Consider the following 15,657-nt stretch of genomic DNA (forward strand, 5'->3'; position numbering starts at 1 on the left):
TGGATGGCTAGGATCCCCCCTCTAGGGGAGCACGTGTTGCTATTTCCGATTGAGGATTGCCTTGTGGGTTTGTTTGTATTTGTTGTTCTTTAAGTTTAAAATGGAACCGTATAGTGGGGTCTGATAGTGTGGCTCGCAACGATGTTACCTCCTGTGCATGCTCGGCCGCAGCACTATGTGTTTTATAAATGTATATCGTATGCTCCTTTTATTGCTAGCGGCCGGCCGGAAGGTTGTAGGCCCATATTTGTATATTTTTTGAGTCTTGTAATAAACGGTTTCAAAAAAAAAAAAAAAAAAAAAATCCAGGTAGCAGAGGCAAAAGATAGGGGAAAAACTCGCGCCAAGGATGTCAGGTCTAACACTGCTCTAGGTGAAAAAACACACACTCACAAAACAGTTAAACTTGGAAGGTCAAAATTACAAGGCAATAAGTAACAGCACAGAATTTCAGAAAAGAAGGGACCCACACTATGGTAAACACAATATACTGAGCAATGCTCAGAGGGGTCAGTAACAACTAGCAACGTTTTGACCGATCTGCTACATTTGAGTGTGCGGGCACTTTCCTGACGGAGCCAATTTAACTTATTCTACCTGTCATAGTGCAGCAAAATTTAGTTAATATAACAAAAGAGGAGAAACAGTATTTGAATCAGAGAAATTAGTGAAAGTGAACATAAACCAATAATAGCAGATAAACACAAACCTGTTTAGCTGTTTGCGCAAGTACCGTGAATGGAGAGGGAATGATGCTTTCAGAACTCCCGAGGTGAGGGAGAAGGGCTAATGAGGCGTTTAGTGGATAGGAGTCAAAGCATTAACAGCTCACAGAAGAGATGCTCTATAAAAGATGAAGACTCGTGGTAACGAATCGAAACACAGGTATGATGCTAAAATGGCTGCCAGAAGTACCAAATCCCTTTGGAATGACTTATCTTAACATGATGCGAACTTAAGGGCTGTTTGTGTGCCATGCGAAATGGAACGTTACAGTCTAATATCAGACTTTTCCAACGACGAATGAGGCTAGGGTGGGAAAGAAATACATTAGAGCAGGAAATGGAAAGAATGTAAGGTAGGGGTGGACAAGCAAACCACCCAGAAAATTCAGAAGCAGAGTCTACTTACAGGTTTGAAAAATCAAAGAGCAAAACAAGTGGCACTTGACACTTTTGTAAAACAAAATGCCCTGATCTGATTTTTCCTATTTTATAGCGAAAATTAGCTCATTATCACAGACGTTAAGGAAAGGGGTGATCGAGATTGTTTTTGTTAGCTTGTCGATTTCTACCACAAAGCAATATGAAGGTGGACATTAAATAGAGTTACTGGATCAGCCCTAAGACACTTACCCTGTCTGTTAGCTTGGGTTATATTAATCATGCTTCCATCTTCTGCTAAGCCGTTCTCCAGATACCACAAAATCTATTGAGAGAAAAAGGAAATTAAGCAAATCCAGCTTAAAAAGAATAGGAAATCAGCAAGAAAGTCTGTACTTCATCTAAATCTTCCACCTTCTATAGACACAGAAAAACAATAGATGTAGGTGAGGTAGTTGAACGGAACTGCTCTTCAAAACCATCAGCCAGTCCCAGAGAAATCAATCATCATAAATCGACAGCGCCTCTAATATGGATGTTCAACTACAAGTTTATTATGTCTATAAAGAATCTAGATAGTACACAACGGGAACAAATACATTTTTTTAGAAAGACCTCAAACATGTTCCACAAGGATACAGTTATTATCTCCTGTAAGAATGCCATGCTAAGCGCCTGATGTAGAGCCTGGACGACGGGATACTCAGTCACAAATGTGAGAGATATTCAGTGCGCTTTATTACGGGTGCCACAGAATCTACTGCACTTGCAATAAAGCAGACGAGATATCAGTCACGTTGGTGAGAGAGTACACCATTCGTTGCACTCTAACTCAGGTCCTACCTCTCTGTAAGTAGATACTGACTACATTTTTACTAACACAGGAACTGGTCATGCTTAGGCACCACCTGAATTTTGATAAAGTTACAACAGTTTTGTGCGAAGTATTTACCCATAAAAGCATGCACCCTTTTACTGTGTTTCATGCAGAAACAATAGGGGTGTATTACATACAGTGCCCTGGGCTGCAACAGGGGTGTGCACCTGTTTTCTGCACCCCTGGGGCACTGCTGACTTGCAGAAGGATTGCAGATGTTTGTGCAGCCCTTTCTGTGATAGAGATAGCGCTCGTGCACATAAAGGACTATCGCTATCTCAAGGTGACGCTCCCTCGTTTGCATGGGGGCGTGACCCCCAAAAGAAGGAGGGAGACACTGTGCCTGTGCACCCGCACCTCCCTTTCAGGAAACAATTAAAAACTTTCCTATTCCAAAATTAACATGGTACACTGCTTAGACTTCTTTTTTTGCATTAAGGTCGACCAAAGGCGCGGAGATACTCCTTCGGGAGTCGAATCCAGCGCGGTATAAACTCACAAATAAATAAATATTGTGGACGTGCGCACAGAGGCAAAAAGGCCATCGGGAGGCATACCAACTGTGCATTACACAGAGGTGCTGCACAGTCAATGGGCACCACCTCCTCTCCCTAAAGAGCACCCCTCTGGAGGCAAGAAAGAGGGCTCCGTGGACTCCCTAGACATCCCCCTGCAAGTGCTCAAGATACTCCTGCATAAAGTGCGCAATTTGGGACAGAGCACCATCACATAACACTGGCCCAGATTTTTGTTGTTTCATGAAGATTATCGATTTGTAAAAACTAAAATTTCTGATTAAGATGAAAATTAGCAAATCCAGAGGCAGCATGTATAGCACTTTCCACTCTGAGCGGGTTTCTATATGGAACAGGGTAACGTTTGTGTAGGTCTTATTTCGATGGGAGCCAAGAACACAAAGACAGGTCTCTGAGGCGGAAGCCGGTGGTGTTTGTAACTCGCTTTTAAAATTGTCACTTAAATAACTTGTATTCACTGCTCTTTTTAAGCATACAAACGCTCTGCCTTACCTACTGGAAGCGCTGCTGACACGCGCTAATCCAGCTCATCAGCCTCGGGGGAATCGCCATTACCGAGAGCACGCCAAAGGCGAAGCCACGCCCCCTGCGAGGCCACGCCCACCGACCCAGCCTATAAACGCTCTTCTAGCGCACCGACCCCCATTCACCTGATAGCCTCTGAGGCGGAAGCCGGAGGTGTTTGTAACTCGCTTTTAAAATTGTCACTTAAATAACTTGTATTCACTGCTCTTTTTAAGCATACAAACGCTCTGCCTTACCTACTGGAAGCGCTGCTGACACGCGCTAATCCAGCTCATCAGCCTCGGGGAATCGCCATTACCGAGAGCACGCCAAAGGCGAAGCCACGCCCCCTGCGAGGCCACGCCCACCGACCCAGCCTATAAACGCTCTTCTAGCGCACCGACCCCCATTCACCTGATAGCCTCTGAGGCGGAAGCCGGAGGTGTTTGTAACTCGCTTTTAAAATTGTCACTTAAATAACTTGTATTCACTGCTCTTTTTAAGCATACAAACGCTCTGCCTTACCTACTGGAAGCGCTGCTGACACGCGCTAATCCAGCTCATCAGCCTCGGGGAATCGCCATTACCGAGAGCACGCCAAAGGCGAAGCCACGCCCCCTGCGAGGCCACGCCCACCGACCCAGCCTATAAACGCTCTTCTAGCGCACCGACCCCCATTCACCTGATAGCCTCTGAGGCGGAAGCCGGTGGTGTTTGTAACTCGCTTTTAAAATTGTCACTTAAATAACTTGTATTCACTGCTCTTTTTAAGCATACAAACGCTCTGCCTTACCTACTGGAAGCGCTGCTGACACGCGCTAATCCAGCTCATCAGCCTCGGGGAATCGCCATTACCGAGAGCACGCCAAAGGCGAAGCCACGCCCCCTGCGAGGCCACGCCCACCGACCCAGCCTATAAACGCTCTTCTAGCGCACCGACCCCCATTCACCTGATAGCCTCTGAGGCGGAAGCCGGAGGTGTTTGTAACTCGCTTTTAAAATTGTCACTTAAATAACTTGTATTCACTGCTCTTTTTAAGCATACAAACGCTCTGCCTTACCTACTGGAAGCGCTGCTGACACGCGCTAATCCAGCTCATCAGCCTCGGGGAATCGCCATTACCGAGAGCACGCCAAAGGCGAAGCCACGCCCCCTGCGAGGCCACGCCCACCGACCCAGCCTATAAACGCTCTTCTAGCGCACCGACCCCCATTCACCTGATAGCCTCTGAGGCGGAAGCCGGAGGTGTTTGTAACTCGCTTTTAAAATTGTCACTTAAATAACTTGTATTCACTGCTCTTTTTAAGCATACAAACGCTCTGCCTTACCTACTGGAAGCGCTGCTGACACGCGCTAATCCAGCTCATCAGCCTCGGGGAATCGCCATTACCGAGAGCACGCCAAAGGCGAAGCCACGCCCCCTGCGAGGCCACGCCCACTAACTTCCAGCACAAATGTGTCGACCCCCCCAGCGCAGCGGGAGCGCCGTTTGCGCGCCGAAGGCGCGCCTAAGGCAAGCCCGTCTGCGCCCGTCCGCGCACGACCGGGCCTAGGGCCAGACCCCCTGGCTGCCAGAGCCTCCGCCAAACCCACATATTCCCGCCGTGACCTTTTAAGCCTCAGACCTTCTATCGCCCCCTCATGCAGATATATCCATGATATGGATGGACCCTTTGTCAGCTGCACGAACTGCCAGCCAGCTCAGCTTCAAATCCCGACACGAGTACTGAAGCATGCAACCCTCAAACTTGCCTCACTGAACTGTCGCTCTCTCCCTAAACATGCGACACAAATCCACCACCTTATAGAAGACTGCGAGATTGACATTCTCTTCCTAACGGAAACGTGGCTCACCCCACACTCTGACTCGGACACAGTGTTAGCCACACCTCAGGGATTCCTCATCCAATCCCTCCCTCGACCACTTGGCAGAGGGGGAGGCATCGCCATTATTTACCGTGACTCCTTCACCTGCAACGCCAGCGATGCACAAATCCCAGACTCGGAAAGTCTTCAATTCACAATTAAACTTGACCCTATGAATTCCCTTTCAGGGATTCTAATCTACCGTCCCCCCGGCCACCCTGGCCCTTTTTCCAATGCCCTCCTAGACATGGTAGCAACACAGGCTCACTCCGCCACGAACTTCATCTTAGTGGGAGACCTGAACATCCACTTTGAAGACACGGCAGATTCTGGAGTAGTCGACCTGATCTCCGAACTAGCGGTCTCGGACCTCCGTCTCATTAACTCAGGAGCCACCCACATCAAAGGCCACCTGCTGGACCCAGTGTTCACCAGCACCCCCGCGATGCAAGAAATAGAATCCATTCCCCTTCCCTGGACGGACCACTTCTTGGTCCTATTCCAACTCCCAGGACCCCTCAAGAAACCTCAGAAACCTCCCTCCTTCACTAAAGGCAGGACTTGGTCCAAACTACCTATTGAAGAATGGGCCAACACCCTGACATCTACCACCCCTACTCTCGACAATATGCCGGACATCGCCGATAGCAACTTCAGAAATTGGATCACGACCTCCCTTGACTCTGTGCTCCCACTCAGAATGCGCGAAGATAAGACCAACAACACCGGCTCTGCTCCGTGGTACACCCCAGAACTCCGCCAGCTCCGTAAAAACTGTAAAAGAGCTGAACGGCTTTGGAGAAAAGACTGGCACAACGCCAGCAAAGAGGCATACCACTCCTCAGTCAAAACCTATAAAACCGCAATCAAGCTCTCCAAAGCCTCTCACTATGACACCCGGATAAAGGAATCATCCAATTCCTCTAGGGAATCTTATCTCATTGTGAAGGAGCTTCTGAAAGTTCCCATCGCTTCCTCGCCCACCACCCCTCAGGTAGATAGAAGTAATGACCTAGCCTCATACTTCAACAACAAAATTGCCCGCATCCTCACATCCCTCCCTCCCCCCAGCTCCCCTTCCCGCAGAAACACTATTCAGCCCCCCGATGAGACGGGATTACGTCCCCAACTCGAGACATTCAAGCCGACAACGCCCAACGAGGTGGAAACGACATTGAATAAAATAAAAAGTGGATCTCCTTTAGACCCTGCTCCTCTGAGATTCCTCAAAAACGTGGCCCCCGCTATCACCCCTACAATCACGGAGCTTATCAACTGCTCACTTGCTCAAGGATCAGTCCCCCACAGCTGGAAAAAGGCAGTGGTGAAGGCACTCCTTAAAAAACCTCAGCTCGACCCTACTGATATGGCAAACTACCGGCCCATATCACTCCTTCCAGGGATTAGCAAGATCACCGAGAAACTGGTGAATAGTCAACTCTCCAGATTTCTCGAGACTAATAACATCCTGCGGCAATCCCAAACCGGGTTCCGTCCGGGACACGGCACAGACACCGCCCTGCTTGCCGTCATCGAGGAAGCAAGGCGCATTCTAGACTCAGGGGGATCAGTGGCAGTGATCCTCCTGGATCTGAGTGCCGCCTTTGACACGGTCAATCACCGTGTCCTTCTTCACCGACTGGCTGCAGCAGGGCTCACCGGGATGGCACTCAAATGAATAGAGTCCTTTCTCACTGAACGCACGTTCCAGGTTTGGGATGGCGAATTCCACTCGGCCACACTCCCACTCACCAGCGGGGTTCCTCAGGGCTCTTCCCTGAGCCCCACACTTTTTAATGTGTACATGGCCCCCTTGGAAGATGTGGTAACACCATACGGGATAAAAATCGTGAGCTACGCTGACGACACACAATTGGTCGTCTCCCTCTCCCAACTTGACGACCACCCAGACAAATTACCAAACTGTCTCACCGAAATTCACGGGTGGATGTGTGAATCGTCATTAAAACTTAACGGTTCCAAAACCGAGGTGATGCTCATGGGCAAACAATGGGCGACCATCCCCCCGGCAATTTGGCCAGACGTGTTCGGGGAAATCCCCACCCCGAAACACGAAATCAAGACCCTCGGAGTCTGGCTAGAACCCGCTCTCTCAATGAAGACCCAAGCGGCTAAAACCGCCGGAATCTGTCTTGGGCTTCTACGAACTGTTCGCAAAATTCTCCCCCTCCTACCACCCGTGTCCAGGAAACTAATAGTGCAGGGCCTCATATTGTCACGGCTAGACTACAGCAACTTGGTCTACCTAGGTGCGCCGGAAGCCACCTTAGCGAGACTGCAAAGAACCCAGAACGCTGCAGCCCGCCTAATCATGAGCGTACCTCCTAGAGCATCCGCTAAACCCGCCATCAAGGCGCTGCACTGGCTGCCAGTCCGCCAAAGGGTGGAGTTTAAGGCCATGTGCACGGCCCATAAACTAATCAACGGATCGGGACCTGCGATCCTTAGGGGTCTGGTCACCCCCTACATTGCACCAAGGGCCCTACGGTCGGAGAACGAGCACCTGGCCAACATCCCTAAATTCAAAAGAACACGCACTGGAGGCCGACGCTTCTCTGTTAAAGCGTCCACTGGTTGGAATTCTCTCCCACGCTCCCTCAGACTGGAACCCAACCACCTGACATTCAGGAAAAAACTTAAAACCCTTCTGTTCCCTAAATAAACCCTCCACCTCTCTCCCCCTCAGCAGGACTCAATATTAACAGCGCGGGGATGCCCTCGGGTCACCAGGCGCTATACAAATTGCTAAATAAATAAATAATAAATAAATAAGATACATTGAGTTCAAGACAGAGAGGAGGTCTTCTGGTGACAGTCCGATGGCAGATAATTGAGACAACTAGTAGATACCCAAGGTACATCTGATGGAACCGGCATGTGACAGTAGATCATAGATTCCAGGAACATCAAGAGGCAGTGTCTATTCTTCTGCCACAGGATTGAATATCCGGCTTACACAGGTACGCCTGGAGCCCCACAGAGCTCATGAGGTCATAGTAACAATGAAAAGAGCACCTTTGTTCACAACAGCATGTTTATTCTTCTGCAATGAATTCATGTAGCAAAACTTTTTTATTCCGTTATTTGCAATCTTCACCATCTTCATCATTATCTCTCTCTCTATATATATATATATATATATATATATATATATATATATATATATATATATATATATATATATATATATATATATATATTTATATACGCTATTTATTACTATCTTCGGATATGTGAATTGCAACTTAATCTTTCAATTCTTAATGCATTTCAAGCATTAATATTGTTCTTCTTCGGGCCATAAAATTGATAAATCAGATAAACTGATCAAAAAAACAAAACAATACTTTCCAGAAGTACTGAAATTTCAATTTTATTTTGTTACTGGGGCATACGGCCGCATGTCCCACGATCACCATGATTTAACTAAACTGAGCTATGCCTGAACAATTTATTGCCATTCCGTGAAGAGACTGAATTGACCCCAGAATTGGAGTACCTACAGTGCCCTGATGAAAAGCAACCTTCGGCAATCCAATCAGTCAAGTTTTCTTTTTCTTTTATTTCTATATAAGAGATATGTGAAGCAGATGTCTTTGATTAATTTGTGAGGATCTGGACCCTAATTAGTTTTGGAATCTTAAATGGGTTAAACAACCAAGCCCAATGGATGTATTTTACAAAGTACTAACCTTTTTAAGAAATATAGTGGCTTGGTAAATAGATTATAGATAAACATCCTTTAATAGTTAAGAATGATAACTATGCACGTTTTATTAGACCGGCAAGTGGAAACAACTGCAGAAAGAGCCCCATGGAACACGCAGGACAGATGCCCACTGTGAAATATTTAAAGTGTACAGATGTTAGCTTGTTTGATTGATTATTTAAATTAAGTAACCACAGCGTGCAACTGAGACTGCTTGAAGATGCTGCCAAATGTAGAATCACAAAAACAATGCAACCTATAAATAATAAGTAGTATTTGTGTGACGCTTTTAAAACCTTAACCAATAAGAGTGGAATTACAGTTCACATTTTGCAGTTTAAATGTCAGGTTTTGTTTTTAACAGACCCCGATCTAGGATAGGGATCCATCCCCCCCTCTGAAATAAGAACTTTTAAGAAGTCTTTCCCTTACGAGTTACATTCTAGGATTCATAGTTTATTTATTTATTTATTTAGTGTTTTATAGAGCGCGAACTTGACCTGTTAGGGTATCAGAGCGTTTTACAGGAATCAAGGAAATATACAAAAGGCTTGAAACAAAGGACTATACAGTCTATTAGGAGAGGGTGGGGTGCTGGATACATGGGGGATGGAAGGAACATGTATGTACAGTTTACATTTACAAATACTCACAATAGGACTCCTGTGCGGGGTACATAGGGGATAGTAAGTGCGATTTGCATTTACAAATACTCCAGACCCCAGGTTTCTTGGTGGGGTGAGTAGTTACTTCGAGGGGCGGCAATGGTCGGAGGTAGATTAAGGTATCAGTGGTGGTTGAAGGCAGAGTTTAAATGAGGAATTTACCCATAAGGAAGGTTTTGGCATCCTTTTTGAAGTGTGCCAGAGAAGGGATTCTTCTGATGGCTGGTGGGAGAGAGTTCCATATTCTTGGTGCAGCCCCAGAGAAAGCCCGGTTGTAGGTTTTTTGTTTTTGAAAACGTGCACGTTGGAGCAAGAGGTCTTTGGCGGACCGGGAGTTTCTGGTTTCTCAGGAAACCGCAAGTTCCTCAGCAAGATATGCAGGCGAATTAGAGTATAGAGCCTTGTGTGTAATGCATGCTAGGGGAAGCCAGTTCAAAGCTTTCAGGTGTGGAGAAATGTGGTTGAATTTCCTTGTGCCGGTAAGTAGTCTGGCTTGCGCGTTGAGGCAGACTTTTAAAGGAGCCAGGGAGATCTTGGGTAAACCCGAGAGGGTAGAACAGCCATATTCCAGTCTGGAGATGACTAGAGCTTGGACTGCCATTTTTAGGTCCGGAGCCTCGAGGAAGGGTTTCAGTTTCCTTAGGTAGCTGAGATGGAATCTGGCTGATTTGGCCATCGAGTTGATGTGGTCACGCATGTTCAAGTTACTGTCAAGGGTAATTCTCAGGGATTTGGCTGAGTCCACTATGGCCGGTGGGCAATTTAAGGCTGTGATAGCTTTAATCCATATTTGAATCTCAGGGTTGGTTTTTGGAGGGAAAATTAGGAGAAATTCAGTTTTCTTTGCATTGAGTTTGAGTTGATTGGAGGCGAGCCATTGGACAGTCAATTTCAAGGCCTCGTTCAGGGAGAGAATCTCCTCAAGAGATAAAGTTTTTATGTAGATCTGAGTGTCGTCAGCATACATATGGTAGGAGATATTTGCAGTGCGTAGTACTTCGTCCAGCGGTTCTAGGTAAAGGTTGAAGAGGGTGGGGACAGGGTTGATCCTTGAGGGACTCCAACCATGACCGGAAAGGGAGCAGATAGATTGCCATTAATTAGGAATCTCTGTGAACGATTTTGGAGGAAGGACCTGAACCATTCAAGAACTGGGCCATCCAATCCCATCCTGAGTTTGAGGCGTTCGAGTAATTTTTCATGGTTGACAGTGTCGAAGGCCGAGGATAGGTCTAGAAGGATTAGAAGACAGGTTTTGCCTTGGTCAAGGGCTTGGAGGGCATCGTCGACGATGTCGAGCATGGTGGTTTCAGTGCTGTGTCCAGGTCTGAATCCGGATTGGAAGTCGTCGAGTAGGTGGAAGTTGTTTATGTGTTGACTTAGCTGTTGATGCACACACTTCTCCAGTACTTTGGCTAAGAGAGGGCTGTTGGAGATAGGTCTGAAGTTGTCTTGGGAAGCTGGATCAAGCGACGTCTTTTTCAGAATTGGGAGGACTTGACCGGCTTTTAGAGAGTCGGGAATCGCTCCCTGCCAGAGAGAGGCGTTAATTATTGCAGTCCAGCTAGGAATAATGGATTGGGCGACAGCAGTAAGGCAGTTGGAGGGGAGGGGGTTATTAAAATGGTTATTCGGGTTTAGGGTGGATAGTATTTTAGAGACAGAGGCTTCGTCATAGAATTTGAAGTCGGTCCAGTGAGCATGATTTTTAGGTGAATCCGGTGGGGGCAGCGCAGAAGGAGGAGGCAGGTCAAGTAGGGGTTGAGAGTATATGGCGGAACTGAGATCGTTTCCTAAGGCTGTGATTTTGTTCGCAAGGAAAGAGGAGAATTCCTCGGATGATGATAGAGACTTTGGGGTTTCTTTCGGTGTTTTAGCCAGGTTATTAGTTTGGTGCTTGACCAGTTAGAAGAGCTTGTGGGGTCTGTTCTTGGCGTTCCCCAGTTCAGCTCTGAAGAATTGCTTTTTTGAGTTGAGGATGTTTCTGTTGTAGGTATTTCTGGCCTGGCGTAGAAGTTTTAGATGTGCGGCAGAGGGGTGCTGTCTCCAGGTCCTTTCAGATTTCCGGAGTGATCTCCTCTCATTGTTAAGGGATCCCGTGAACCAGGGGTTTCTGTCTTTGAGTTGGGTTCTTTTCAGTTTTAGTGGAGCTAGGTCATCTAGAATGTTCGATATGGTCGCAGAGTAGTGATCGTTGAGGTCACTGACCGTTGTGATATGCGAGGGGGGGGGGCTCAGATTGGCAGCGAGCCTCCAGTTCCCTTTGCTCCAGGTTCTTGGTGTCTCTGACCTAGCGTTTACGAATAACCGGTTGAGGTGCTCTAGTCTTGTGGGTGCCAGGTAGTAGGAAGGCAATGGCGTGGTGGTCAGACCAGTCACACGGGTCTATAGAGATAAGCATGACTGTTGATTCCTTAGAGATGATCCAGTCAAGAGTGGACCCTTTCAAGTGAGTTGGCAGTGAACAGGTTTGTTTCAGGACTAGATCGGCCAGGAGGTCTTTGATGGCGTTGACATGGGGATCCTTGGGATCGTTCCAGTGTAGGTTGAAATCACCAAGGAAAATGTTTTTAGTGTTGGAGGAAATCCTAGCTGTGATGATTTCCATGATGTGGTCAGTGAAGGAGTCGTTCATGCCTGGGGGGTGGTAAAATATGTGCAGATTGCACAGTTGGGTGGAGTTGCTGCAAATGGAGAGGGCGAGGTATTCGCAGGAGTCGGTGGTATCCATCTGAAGTTCAGTGACAAGAAGGTCAGAGTGGTAGATGCAGGCGATGCCTCCACCTTTCTTGCTAGATTGCCTGTCCAGCCTTGCGATGTTATAATTGGGAGGGACTAAGAGGTCCAGGCATGGAGATGAGGATTCGTTGACACATGATTCTGTTAGGATTGCTAAGTCGAGATTTTTGTTCAGGATGAGATCGGCAATATCGGCGGCGTGCTTAGCTGCCGATCGACAGCCGATTAGGAGACCAGAGCTCCTTCTCTCAATTTGTGGGAAGGGCAATGTTTCAAAAAAATTTAAAATAACCCTCACACACTGAAACTTGATTCAGTGTCATTCTTCATCATTGGGGTCTTCCCGCCCCTCTACGGGACGGGGCGTGCTACGACTTCCGTAGATGCAGGAGCGCTTAATTCAGTGATTGGTGAGTATGCGTAGTGCATGGGATCGTGAAAAGAAAATGTGAGATGGTTAAAAATTCTCTGGCTAGTGTAACGAAAATACTTTATTGTCTTCCCTGGCTGAGAATAGTGAAAGTGGGGAGGTGTAGATGTTCCTTCTTAGGCGTAGGAATTGCCAATAAGGGAGGTTATCGCGGAGATGTCGAGGGTGGAAGCTATTGTACAATAATAGGCAGTTTTTGGAGGTTTCTTTGAAATGAGTAGTAGTTGTTAGTTTTCCCCTCTTTTGCATATATGTTTAGATCAAGGAAGACAAGTTTTTCATTTGAGATAGTGCTTTTGAATCTCAAAAATTGGTCTTGGCAGTTCAACCATGTTAGGAAACATCTGGCGGTGGTTTCATCTCCTTCCCAGATGATCAATATGTCATCTATATATTGTTTCCATATATGTACATGGTTACGAAATGGATTGTTGGGATTGAGGATCTTTTGTTTTTCAAGTTGATGTACATAGAGACCAGCTATGCTAGGAGCAAAGGTGCTCCCCATGCTGGTCCCGTGTTTTTGCAAATAGAGAGTGTTCCGGTATTCAAAGAAATTTTCTTTGAGTGCCAATTGGCAGCACTCCATAATCATGTTTCTCGGTGTCTGGTAGTCCCAATCGGTGTCGAACAGGACATCTTCTATGATGTTGAGGGTCTCGTTGTGGGGAAGGCTCGTATATAAGCGCTTCACATCACAACTTATCAATAATTCTCTTTCTGGGTCAAATGTTTGCCCTTCTAACAATTGCAGGACGTCTTTGGCGTCTTTCAGGTATGTGGAAGTTTGTTGTACAGAGACATGCTGGAGGGGTTAGGATGAGCTGTGTTGGGACACCTTAGAGGGGTGGTTGAGGGTGGCTGGTCATGCTAGTCATGCTAGATGGGCTGGTCGTGGGCTTGTCAGGGCGGATGTTAGTTACCCTGCCAGTGTCGTGCACGTGGTTTCTGAAGAGGGTGAAAAGATCGGCAAATTTATTCAGGTTTTTGGTTGTGGCTTGGATCAAGACCATGCCGTTTTTGTAGAGAGTGATGGTGAGGTCAGCTCGCAAGGTTGAGGGGGGCGCTATTGAAAGCTTGGTGCCGTATGGAATGTTCTTGGTTGCGCGTACGTTGGAGGTGTGCAAAGGTTTTGCGCCAAGAGGAGGTTTTTGTGGAGTAGAAAATGAGGTCGTTAATGAATGTGCCGATGTCCGTGCTGTAACACAGGTCAGAGATCAATGTGTCAGTGTGATTTTCCAGGGTGGCGTGCTTGAAGAATTTTGCGGCGGTTTTGGAGAGGTTGGGGGGATAAACCAGCGTGTATGAGTTTTCCCCAGTGGCGGCCAGGCCAGGACCTGCCATGGTGGCAAGGGTGGGGCACCAAAGGAACGTTAAGTGCCAGTAACGCAGCAGAGGGGAGGGTCTCCACATATCCAAACTCAGGGGATTATAGTAACTTAAATGGCCTCTAAAAGCAGGGAGGTTGGGTAACCATATCACAGCAGTGTTGAGTGTCTCATGGTGAGGCTGACTTGAGAGAACAGGCTGAAGGGGGATCAGGGTCATGTTCCAGGCAGTGGAGGCCCAAGGGGTTTCTCAGGACTGTAACTCTTCAGTCGTCAAGGAGGAGCAGCATCTCGGGCACACATCAAAGTTACAATTACACCAGAGATACAGGTGTCTCCAATGAACCTAGTGTGGATAACCAGGTCTTTGAATTAACAGAGGCAGGTTTTGTGCATCACCTTGGTAATGTTTCAATTGCACCAATAATACAGGTGTCTCCGATTAATCTTGTAATAACAAACAGGTCTATAAATTGGCAAAGACAAGTTTTGTGCAGCTCCTCGGTCGACATAGAGGGGCAGCGTCATAGATCACTGTCTGTGTTGCGACTCCAACGAGCCGAAGGATATCTGCATTGGTCCTAGTGAAAATGACAAGGACTTTAAAAAATCCAGGTAAAATAAGACTTGAAGGAGACTCTACACGCCACGTATTGCAGGTGGAAATCAGTGGGTAGAGCTCACTGTAGGGTGTTACAGTTTCAAAGCCGGGGGCGGTCGGGTAGTGTGATGGGGGGCGAGACTCACCGGGTACTGTGGAGTTGGACTCCCGCCAGCCGCTGCAATTCGGGACGTCTTGTTCAGCGTGGGGCACCGGGAGGCTTGGCGTCGAGATTGGGGACCTCCGGTGGTAGCCGACGGCCTCGATTCGTAAGTCGGCCGATCAGGTGCTGGGCGAGGCAATGAGTAGTGGTCGTAGTGGTCGTGGAAGATCTTCACAGATAGCCGGGTACATCAATAAGGATGGTAGGCAACAGGCCTGATGGGCTCGCGGTCTCAGGGCAGACCAGGCACTGAGGGGAGGCACAACCTCGGGACACTCCGGGAAATCAGCGTGCAACAACAAAAGTTGAGCTGTGCAACAGAAAACCGCAGAGCCCCTTGAGGCTCCCAAGCACAGGTCACTCAGTGGGCTGGCAGGTACCGGGTCGGGCGGGCCCCCAGCAGGCCAATATGGCCGTAGTTAGCCCTCGAGCAAAACAGGCGCTGATGAGAGCGGGAGTCCACAAAATGGTGACGGGGCCAAATGGCCGACAGCGCAGCGATCATCCGGCTGCACGTCCCAATGCGGAGGGGGAAGGTGTTGCCAAGTGCAGGCTCCCAGGAAAGACCTCAGGCTGCAGACCGTCAGCAGCCAGAAGGACCTCTTCGCAGGCGATGTTGGTAGCGAATGGTGGAGCTACCGCAACCCAGCTGGTAGCAGGGGGGCCCCTACCCAGTAATCCTGTTAGTAGCTGGAGCGGGCAAAAGAGCCAGAAACAGCAGGCAATGTCGTCAAGAGGCTCACAGCAGTGGATGTGCACACCTTCCACAGCCGTCGGTCCCAGGGTCAGCCTCACAGCGTCGGGGATCAGGCTTCAGCGGCAGGATGGGGGTCGACGGCAGCCATGCGGGACTCCTCACCAAATAGTTTGAAGCAGATTTACATTAATATGGAACATAGAGATACTGTTGTTAGCACTGCTGCTAGGATGGGTCTATGCACGGGCAAGATTAAGGTTTCCTCCTTATATCACCACAGCTAGAATAAGATCACTGCTCTTTCATACGAAAATCCTACTTTCTCCCATTTAGAATGAGGATTTACCACTTTGCTAATCCCATCACCTTTTGTAGAAGTACTATTTGAGCACCGCCACCAGATATAACACTGCCTAA

The 15,657-nt window shown here is 47.7% G+C and overlaps 1 protein-coding gene across 2 annotated transcripts in view; it reads right to left on the reverse strand.

The window, feature by feature from the left end:
* Positions 1-15,657, reverse strand: part of TRAPPC12 (trafficking protein particle complex subunit 12) — an 820,049-nt gene that overhangs the window by 197,980 nt on the left and 606,412 nt on the right. For both annotated transcript variants that reach the window (XM_085610773.1, XM_085610772.1), the window contains one exon: positions 1,356-1,428. In XM_085610773.1, the coding sequence (XP_085466899.1) occupies positions 1,356-1,428 (73 nt within the window). The remainder of the gene's footprint in view (positions 1-1,355; positions 1,429-15,657) is intronic.

The sequence above is a fragment of the Triturus cristatus genome, chromosome 6 (genome assembly GCF_964204655.1).
Source record: "Triturus cristatus chromosome 6, aTriCri1.1, whole genome shotgun sequence".
Lineage (NCBI taxonomy): Eukaryota > Metazoa > Chordata > Amphibia > Caudata > Salamandridae > Triturus > Triturus cristatus.